Source organism: Bactrocera tryoni, chromosome 2, assembly GCF_016617805.1.
Source record: "Bactrocera tryoni isolate S06 chromosome 2, CSIRO_BtryS06_freeze2, whole genome shotgun sequence".
Classification (NCBI taxonomy): domain Eukaryota; kingdom Metazoa; phylum Arthropoda; class Insecta; order Diptera; family Tephritidae; genus Bactrocera; species Bactrocera tryoni.
In genome coordinates, this window is record NC_052500.1 from 21,281,675 (window position 1) to 21,292,657 (window position 10,983).

Below are 10,983 nucleotides of genomic sequence, written 5' to 3' on the forward strand. Positions count from 1 at the left end.
CAATGACCTATGTCAATGTCGTATATCTCGTACTGCTCACCGTTCTATCGACTGTATTATTCGCTGTTTCCAATGCGCAATTGATCATAAACCTTCCGCAGAACCTATTTCTCCTAATCTCGTACGCCAACTCATCAGATGTTTCCTTTGCACCATAGAGCAGGACGGGGATAATGAGGGATTTGTAGAATTCGATACTTGTTCGTCGAGGAGGACTTTACATGCTCGCACGATAGGAAGTTGCCTTGTCTGAAACCTCGTTTGGTATCAAACGGCTCTGAGAGATCCTTACCGATCCTGATGGAGATTGTTCAATGTTACTGCTTACTTTTTCACCCAAGATAATACCCTTCATGAAATTTTACTTCAAATTCAAAGGTTCTTGGAGCTATACCACTTGACTTCGTGAACAAGGAAGGAGTTTCCATTGTTCTGAATACGCTGAAACTTTTAAAGGTAAAAAGAGTAGCACCAACTTTAATATGCTTTCGCGGACTTTGAATCAACGTTAAGGCCTTGAGATCTGTATATGTAATCGAAAGAATAACTATTATTATATCTCAATTGTATATGAAATATATGGGAACGTTTTACTTTAGCGTGATTTGTTCTCTGGAATGTCTAATTTCAATATATGAAATCGTTTTTTGTCATGCAAATCTATATTTCCTGTGGCCTGTAATGAGTTAGTTTTCTAAATCCATAAGATTGGTGAAAATAATTTATTATTGACTATCTGACAGTTGTACTGAGTTCATGATATCCTCAAACATGGAACTTCACATGACTTATAGTATTTACAAATATAAAATTTTGAGCAAATATTATGAAGATTCTGAACATTCTTCTCTATTTGTATACGAGCGTATACAAATATAACATCTGATCAAATTTGACCCGGACTAACCAAAAAAAACAATTTTTTCACGTATTCCCAGTTTTTATTATCTCTTTCAAAGTAGGCTCTTGAGCCAAAACAAGTGTCCTAGCTCTTAGTCCACTTTTCCATACATTTATTAAAAGTCTCGATTGGAATGATCTTCAGCGACTTCAGTGAATTTTGTTACCTAAAGTTTTTTCATTTTTGAAGCTTTATTCGCTAGATTGTTGTACCTTTTCAATGTCACATTCCTAAACCCACGTCTTGCCACCAGTTATGATGCGTTTGATGAATGTCGTGTGCTTAACTACGTTGTTAAGCATCTCGTTTCGGATCTCTACTACACGTTGTTTTTGCAAAAGATTCGAGTCTTTTAATACAGCGAGTATAGAATCTGTTCTTACGAAAATCGCACCTACGTAACCGGAACGGACCCGGTTTTTTCATCCGGTCAAGGACTGTCATTTCGTCAAGATTCAGGCGCCAAAACAGCAATAACAATAACGAGTACAGAATAGATCCGCTTCATATTCAAGCCATTAGCCAAAATGTTTTGAGTCGATCCATCCTTTGGTATTTCTCTGATGTCAAGAGATCCTCAAGTATCCATTAGGAACTGTAGTGTATACATATATTTATATATTTATACATGGTATATATTATATGTTGAAGAACAGTCCGATTGTAGCTACTGGAAAACCTCAAACAACACAAAATGAAGCAGATGTGTATGTTCCATGAGACTTATAATCCATAGAACTCAGTTCAAATTCTCCAAATTAGAAGACAACCTTATTCATTGAATCACTAACCACAACACCATATGGACTATATATGCATACGTCTACGAATCAGCTACGTAGAATATCTATATAGATAGAGTAACAGATTTATTTAATCAGCTCTGCCTATTACGTTAACATTAGCTAGACACATTAGGTAGAGTTACACATTCGACCATACATATGTGAGACTGCTTTATCTAATACAATATGCGCCTTTGTGTTTGTGCAAAAACTTGCAATTGAGCTTTTGCTCCCCGCCTGTGGTCTCGGCAATCCAACAGCTTTAGTCGACTTTTGTTTTGGCCTTCGCATTGTCTATTTGTTTGTGCTCTTCTCTCGTTTTCTTGTAAAGTCAGCAGTTTGTTTATATTTTTATTGTCATTTGTTTTGTCATGTTATTCGCTTTCGCATTTCGCGTTTCGCATCGGTAAATGAACATGCTAAAGTATGGAATATGTATGAGAGTACTTGTTAACCACACTCAAGATATCAATACGTAATCTTACAATGTGAACTATATGGACTCGAATATTTTGCGCATGTGCATACTATATATAATATATAATATTTGATTAGAACACTTGGTAATGGTAATCACTTCTCGTCATCGTCTCCATCTTTGTACTCAATAGCGGCTTCTACAATTAATTTCGTAAATCTTATGCAGCGTCATTTTGAAGAAATTATGATATTCAGAAATCTTTCTAAAAATCGCTTTTCTATACTGCAACAGAGCAGAACTGTTATGTTACTTGATCTGGGGTTGCCTATTGTGAGATTTGATTGTTAGTTATGATGTCATATATTTCGCTTAGTTCTCGTATAGCATTCGAACCAGTCGTCTTACTTTCCAATCACCGGATTGCGTTCGAATTTATCAATAGGATCAGTTAAAGATAGATTTGAACTTTCATGTTGGATCTAAGGTCGTGCTAGAATCTGTACAGGTAGCTTAGGTGAAAATCCAGATCCCCATGTCGACTGCCTATCCACGAATGTTCAGTATCAGTCTGTGGGTCCACCGTCCTTTGAGTGAGGTTTGCCACCGTTTCTGTCATATTGTTAAGCTTTTGACTGCTATAGATGACTCGTATAGATGGCTGCTACAGATGGCTCTGGTAATCGCTGTATATTGTTCGAAAAGCACCGATAACTCTTAGCGCCAACAGTGTATTCACTGTGCTTATTTGTGTGACATATGCTTTAATGCCTAGCAACTGGATCCATATGTATAAGAACCGCACATAATACAACCGATCTCATTACCTTTGTGCATAAAAATCACCGATGGGGACGCACGCAGCCTTTATTTGCTATTATTCTTGATAAGGCGTTTAGGATTTTATTCGCTATACCTGCAGTGTATTCCAGGTGATCCTTAAATTTGAGCCTTGAGTCTATTAATACTCCTAGTAATTTTAGTTGTGTCTGTGAATTAATTTTAGACTCCCCTATCATTTGCTCCGGAGGTCATCAATGTGTTTAGTCACTGCTACCACAATAGGGTCTTCTGCGGTTGCAATTAATTTAACGGGCTTTGGTTGGTGTCTCCTTACCATCCCATCCTACATCAGGTTCCATAAAAGGAGGTCTATAACCGAGCTATGCGGTATTCCACTCGAAATAGAGTAGCTCTTAGTGTCTTCATCAGTACCGAATGGCAGTTGTTTAGATGCTTGGTGTGCCAGAAATGATTTGCCATTGAATCTCGGAGGATGTAAGATGATGGTTTTTATCGTAGATCTATTTACTAGAGCATACATTGTTGATTCGGGTGTTACTATGGACCGTAAGCTTAATTTTAATCTTCATATTGATATCATAGTCTTGAAAGCAAAAGGTATTCTCATTTTTTTTCAAACGTTGGACTAAAGAATTTAGAGATCCGTATGTTACTAAAACATTTTTAACAAATTTGGTTAGATCTTTATTGGATTATGGCTCTGTTGTATGAAACCCTTGTTCCCAAATCCATTCTGACAAGTTAGAATCGGTTCAAAAACTATTTTTACTTTTCGCCTTAGGGCATTTTCGTTGGGATTCCATGTCGAGTTTTCCTCCATACACAAGTCGTTTAAAACTTATAAATCTAACTGGTTGGTTTGCCATTTAATAAAGAACAGACTCACTCCCGTGAATGGGTCACAATTTTCACAAGAAAATTTTGCTCAACGCTGACTCTCACTTTCGGCTGAATGGATACACCTCTGGGTAGAGGGAATCATTGATCCATGAAAAGTTAAGCCCGCCATAATAAAGCACACTTTTGATGACCGTATTAACTCGCGTCGTTAGACTGTGGCATAAGCTCCAAAATCGTCCGATTTAACACCACCGGAATATTTCTTGTGGGATAATGTGAAGTCATTTGACGATTGTATGTAAAATGCACACCTTAACGCATGCCGACTTAAGCCCTTTAACATATTACCACAGAACTCATCAACAACTTTATTTATTTTTCTGCTCAGCACACTTTCTAAAGATTATAAAATAACTTCACTCTTTGCCTTCCTCACTTATTACTTGCACTCATTTGACTAATTACGAATCGCCTAATGACTCGTCGCTAAAAAATTTCCACAAAGTACATCAAGTTGCGTAAAGATTCAATTCAAAAATATATGAGAAGCACTGCGCTTCTGTTTCTTTTGCTTTTACAACTTTACGTGTGACTTTACGCCTACGTCAGACTACGTGACGTACTTAGTTTGCCTCTCAATTTCTCACAACGAGCGCGACTTATTTTAATTTAACTTTTGACATTGACATTCAAAAGCCAATGTAGTTCTGCCGCTACTGTTGGTCAACGAATTCTGTGTAAAGATCTAATGCCCACAAACGAAAATTATAGCAAAAGTTTATATCTACATATACATATGTACATTTGTATATAATACTGGGAAATTCGAAAACCTGATTGTAATTGATAAGTTTTGTAGTTTAGAATTGCTTTAGGAGACTTTATTTGATTAGAGAGTTAAGGTATGTATGTATACTCTACAGTAAAATAGGGAGAATGAAAAGTCAATGTTATAAAAGAAGACTAACTACATAACGCCGTCGTCTGCATTCTGTTTTGAAAACCGTAAAACTTGCCAAGCGAGACCGAGTTATAAGCTACCAACTTCAGTGGAAATTGGAAAAGGCCTAAATAAGAAAGAGCTCATGTAAAGGCAGTAAATAATAGTTTCCTTAAGTGCAAAATAAAGGCAATTACTCCAAGGGGTAACGTGATTTTCAATAAGAGTGCTACAAACAGTTTGGGATATCAATGAAATTCTTTATTCCTGTCAAAGTGTATTCGATGCCATTATGTATGGAACTCGATTTCTTTTGCATAGCTGCCACGAACACGCTTGCAGAAGTCTAGACGCTGAATGGTTTTCAAAAATAAATCGGCCGATACTGCTACAGTTTCACGTTCGATATTCGTACGAAGTTCATCAATCGTCGCTGGCTTGTTGACATAGACCATAGACTTGACGTAGCCCCACAGGAAATAGTCTCACGGCATCAAATCGCACGACCGAGGCGGCCAATCGACTGGGCCAATTCGTGAGATAACACGTTCACCAAATATGATTTTCAATAAATCGATTGTGACATTCGCTGTGTGGCTTATGACGCCGTCCTTTTGTAACCACATATTGTCCAAGTCCATATCATCCAATTCGGGCCAAAAATATTCTGTTATCATTGTAGCGGTAGCGATTCCCATTCACATTAACGTTCCGGTCTTGATCATCACGGAAGAAGTACGGCCTAATGACGTCGTCGGCACTAAACCGTAATTTTTTCGGGATACAATGGCTTCTAATGAAGTACGTGTGGATTGCTGCCTGACCAATAACGCATATTTTGTTTATTGACGAAGTCATTCAGCCATAAATAAGTCTCATCTCTGCAGATGATTTTTCGATGAAAATCCGGATCATTTTCAAGTTGTTGCTCAGCCCAATTCACGAACATACGACGATTCTGGTGATCAAGCGGCTTCAGTTCTAGCGTCAATTTGATCTTGCAAGAATGTAGGCTAAGATCTTTTACCAAGATTCGCCACAATGACGTCCCAGAGATGCCCAACGCTTGAGAACGACGTGTGAGAGACTGATTTGGGTCTTCCTCAATTGATGTGCTACCGGCAGCAATATTCTTGACGCTCAATTGTTGATCTAACAGGACGATTATGACGACCATAAATTGGACGCAGCACTCTTAAAGTTGAGGCCACTGACTCCGAATTTCGGTAGTAAATCTTATTAAATTAGACTTGTTGTTGGACCGTATATCTTTCCATGATGTGATGGCGAATCTTACTGAAAAGAAATGTCAAAAGAGCGGGGAAAAATATGGCGTCGTTTGCTGTCCCTATAGGACAGCGTCCATATTGATAAACCCGTTATATGTAGTCCTCTGTGAATATATAAAAATATAAATCCTGAATTCGATCTTGTAAGTGGGTAGAGCGCCTTGTGACCAGTACAAATCTGTTTAGGCGTATAATTTCTATTTCGACCAGCTCAGCGGAACATCCGCAAGTGTGAGATCCTAAAAGTTTAAGACTTAAACTGACAAAGGCATTAGGTAAGATTCTCAACTTGACAGCGTGGAAGCCGACACACTATTAACGAAAGGGTAGCCTTACTGAAGGCAAAGAGCTCACTGAATCTCTTACGATCGATCTTGTCGTACTTGCGAAAGAGTATAAACAGATAGCAGTCCAGCGCTGGCCAAACTCCCGCGAAGCCCAACTATCCAGTATTAGAACACACGAGGAGAGCAAAGCGCCGACTCGTTCTCAATCTACTGATATCGGGACTAGGGGGCTTTCCTTCTCAGCTTGTCTGCTTTACAGTTATCTGCGATTCCGTTGTGACTATATGCCAGGCCTTGTCTTATCACTATGTCATTGATATCGAGGTAAGGCGTTAACTAGTTCCTTGAGCAGACTTGAACGCGCTATCTCAATGATGAAACTATTAAATCATAAGATTCTGCTCTTTTCATTTATTACGTCAAGAACTAACGTAATTTTCTGTCGAACGTATTTGCAAAGATCATATACCACTTTTTCAATATAACTTTTTATATTTTATTTAATAAAACATTTGAAGATTATAATCAAAATCTTCCGTTTATAAACGATTAAGAACTAAAGAATCCCTGCCATTTTTTATAATAAATTCCTTCTCTCTCCGGACTTAAACTTCACTATGCTGTCGTATCCAATCACGCGCAAATTGCACACGGGAATACACGCCAGGATATTCAGGTCTAGCGCAACCATAACCCCATGACACTACACCCACCAACATGCCATCCTTGGTAATCAGTGGACCACCTGAATCACCTTGACAAGCATCCTTGCCACCCTCCAGATAACCAGCACAAACCATACGATCTGTAACGCCGCCAAATTGCTTGTATTTCTCGGAGCAGAGTTCGTGATTGAACAGCGGCACTTCAGCTTGACGCAACCACTGACGTGACTCGCTGGCATTCTGTGTATTGCCCCAGCCCGTCACATAACAGATATCGCCATCCATAAATTGATCCTTCTCGTCGGGTAACTTAATTGGCTTTTTATTGTCGGAATACTGTATTTCCTTCTCCAAATGCAGCAGCGAGAAGTCATAATCGACATTAGAGTAATTGAACTTCTCATGCTGAACAATCTGTTTGACGCGTAACAATTGGCCGCCGCTAGATGCCTCTGAGGAGCCGATACGCACTTTTAACTTCTCCGGGGTTTTACCGCTGTTTTTGGGAAGAGTAAAGTGGTAGAACTAGAATATTGCTTGTAGAAGAAGTTGAAACAATAATTAAGGTTGTGTTGGAGGAAACTTACTCAGTGCAATGAGCAGCTGTGAGCACCCAGCGGGGCTGAGAAGAGAAAGAAATACAAGTTTCAATTTGAAAACTTAATTTTTAACTTTCTCACAGCTTACCGCTATTATTGAACCACCGCAAATATGTCCGCCACTTGTTTGCAGCGAAATCTGATGTGGCGCATCCGTAATATTCACTTTGTAGCCACCTACAATGCGTCCGTCTAAGCGTGGTCGCGGCAAGACTTCGTCGGAGGGTAAAGCTTCGTCATCCACACGTACCAAATTCATTTCTTGACCCTTCAGCGGTTGCGGTATAATGCAAGCTAGTAAGAGAAGACATAAGAAATGATAAAAATAATGGTTCTGTAAAGTTTAGAGAACTGCTATGGGTATTTGGTCGAGAGATCTAGTGTTGTAGTGTTGACTTTTAAATCAGAGCAAAGTGGGAGCTATGTCAATACTTCTTATTGAATGAGGAAAAGTGAAGAAGTACTTTTATTTCTTTTTTTATACGCAGAGTTTTTATAAGTGGGATTCGATCGCCAAATTTCAGAGAGTGGCAAATCGAAAAAGTTAAAAGCTCTTCTATTCTCAAAAATACGGCATTTTAGGGCTGTATTCCAATTATTAAACTTTGGAGAGTTGCGAATCGAACACAAAACGAAGTAATTCTCCTTGAAACTTTAGTGTATGATATGGTTAAATTGGAATTTTTGGATTATGTGTTTCTTCCAATTTAATGAAAATCGGCTTAAGAGATCTCTCTTTGGGTAAAAAAATAATTCTCACTTAAAATCGAGAAAGTTCTAAATGTGATGTAAGATTCGGCCAAAAGTCTAACGTTGACTAATGTCAACCACTCAAATAAGTTCGCATCCAATGCCTTAACTCAAGTTTGTATGATCTATGACCTAGCAGCCATATCAATAGAAATAAATTGAGGCTTCCACCGACGCCTAAAGTTTTGGGTTTTCGCCTCTGTCTTACAAAGGTGCAGCTCTGCTAGATGCTATTGAAGCGATGTAATGCATATTCATCCAGATTGTTATGCAGTCTAGAATCAGGTCCTCTGAAGTTTCCGACTCCATGTTGCAGAACCGGTAGTTTATACAGAGCCCATGTGAAGCAGATGTTTCTTGAACCTACAGTGCCCGCTGTAGAATACCACCAGTAGCCGAGATTTGTCTCTAGGTTAATTATACTTTCAAACCAAGTGAGCATCTAACCACCTACTAGCAACTTTGACTAGCGCAGACCTGTGAGTTATTGCCAATATCTTTCTTTAGCCACTCTTTCCTCCTTGCGAAACAGCTCATTTATGGTATGGGCACCTATTATAAGGTAGAGTAAGCTCAACTGGTAGTTACGGCTACGAGGTCTGACCGGAGACTTAACTCTGAGCAGGAGCCCTTGGAGTTCGCTCCAACCTGCTCATGCGGACTGGCCCCTCGGGGAGTATCGTGGTGACTGTGGTTAAAACCTAAATGCGGGAACAACTGACACTTTGTCAGTTGAATGTGGAGCTGCATTGCAACCGGGTGCCTGACTCAAAGTACGGCAGAGGTTTTAGATGGGCCCCGAACCCTACCAAAGTGGTTAGTGTGTCCATTCCGCACTGCCAGTTGGTACTCAAAATGCCTGGCATCGCGCCGCAGGGTAGGCTGTCGTCAGCAGGTACCCACATTAAACACACCGGACGTTGTTGGGCAGAGTTCGAGTCCTACCGTCTTAGAAACAGCTGTAAAGCTGGAAATCTCTTCAGGCAGTTTACCTACCGCCTACTCTTTGTGATTTGGCACCCAGATGAGCTGAACTTCGTGTGAATTGATGGACTGTACAGCCGTTTTATACAATCCTGCACCAGAAGCGATGCCGGGTAATCTATCTCTCTTCTATGACCTAGCAAGCCAAGTTTTGGAATGGAATCGCTCCGACATTTCAAGAGTAAAAGATGTAGGCTTAGCTTTAGAAAACGAAGTCGAGCACTTAGCAAGCCTGTAAGCGTTTTTTCTTGGCAAAATTTTCCAGTTTTGTTAAATTTCCATTCCTCTTTCATTTTTCAAGAATTGTATAGTAAGAGTGTTCCTAATAGTTAGAGAAAATATCAAAATTGTTTAAGATATTATAAGTCATGTTTGGGAACATATGAAGACGGGATTTCATATTTCACTCTTCCGTAGCTTTTTAACCAAATTTTTTCTGTTTATATTCTATCAAACTATATAAAATACCACACACCTCCGGCTCTAACTTCCGACGTTAATCCACATAGCACAAAATAGGTGATGGCTAAAGAAAATGTTGTAGTTTTCCACAACATATTTACTTTTTTTGAAACAATTTTGAATCAAAACTTGTTTCCAATATCACACCACACATCGGCAAGAACACTAGACCGAAACAGAACCGGCCACAAACTGTGCAATCGGTTGGTAATCGGTGCACCTTATATAGCTAACTAATGCTCGCACCCAGCAAATCTAGAGCCCATTCATGCTAAAATTCTTTTTGTTGCTTCTAATCGCTTGAGCGCGACAATCTTGACCGCCCATGGCTTCATAACGCCTCGCCTTACCAGGCGCTATCTGCGGCATAGACTAGTTAATATGACCACACGAGCATGCTGAATGTAGGTGACATTTGTAGGTAGGTATGTATGATCGCTGAATATGGAACACTTAGATATGATTCTAACGAGCACCACTCGACTCGATTCGACTCGCGTGGCGTAGCTGAACCCTTGTGTTGGCACTGCAACTGGAAATTGGGCCAATAAAGCAAGCAGTGCAGCTAAGGGGCGACAAATGCAGACATACAAGTAAGAAGTCCGATGCGCCACTCGAAGTGTCGTTCCTGTGTCTGCATTACTGTTTGCACAGCTTTATAGCCGTGTCGATAATCTAACCAGTTGAAACGAGTGAAATTAATAGTCGACGTATTTTGCAATGAGCACAGAGTCAATAAATGAACAATAACTTATAAATCAAGCAAATATTTATTCTAAATATATAGATTAGGCCTATGCTCATACTTTTGAAGTTAATTGAAAAAATTGCTATTAAAACCTTAGCCATTCTACTTAAAAGGCGGTCAAAATAGAACAACAGAGCACCCTTGAACAATATGCTTGAAGCAGGGTTAGGTGGTGGGTAGGTTGAGTGACTATTTCACAACTCATCTGGGCCTTTAGCTGGCCTATACCAACGGGCCTAAAGCCATTTCTCTCTATTTGCTCCTCTCTAAACGACCACGTGCTTCTGATGAAGTTCATCAGTACGACAAGTTTTATCAGAGCAACCTCCGAGACGTCTTCAAGAAACCTCGACCGATAGTTACGCTTCTTTTCGTATAAAAAAGGATAATCCATTTCGCGGTTCCCAACTTTTTTTTTAAAGAAAAAACACAGCAACTTCAAATTTAATGTAGAATGTTTATTATCATTCGAAAGAACGTTCTTTGACATTTATTTTTTGGAGATTAACTC

At 39.4% G+C, this 10,983-nt stretch overlaps 1 protein-coding gene across 1 annotated transcript; it reads right to left on the minus strand.

Moving 5' to 3' along the window:
* Positions 1–6,802: 6,802 nt before the first annotated feature.
* LOC120767846 (trypsin-1) lies at positions 6,803–9,900 on the minus strand. The gene is made up of 4 exons (XM_040094143.1): positions 9,738–9,900; positions 7,617–7,822; positions 7,517–7,551; positions 6,803–7,425 (listed from the first exon to the last, which is right to left on the minus strand). The coding sequence occupies exons 1-4, from the start codon at positions 9,817–9,819 to the stop codon at positions 6,870–6,872; spliced, it is 879 nt and encodes a 292-aa protein (XP_039950077.1). The 5' UTR covers positions 9,820–9,900; the 3' UTR covers positions 6,803–6,869.
* Positions 9,901–10,983: the final 1,083 nt, after the last annotated feature.

What these genes read in the sequence shown, in the direction of transcription:
- LOC120767846 (XM_040094143.1), bottom strand. Translation starts at nt 9,819, where the DNA reads ATGTTGTGGAAAACTACAACATTTTCTTTAGCCATCACCTATTTTGTG. An exon ending in GTCGGAAGTTAGAGCCGGAG is followed by an intron (nt 7,823 to 9,737) that starts GTGTGTGGTATT and finishes TTCTCTTACTAG; the next exon opens with CTTGCATTATACCGCAACCG. An exon ending in ACAGCTGCTCATTGCACTGA is followed by an intron (nt 7,426 to 7,516) that starts GTAAGTTTCCTC and finishes TCCCAAAAACAG; the next exon opens with CGGTAAAACCCCGGAGAAGT.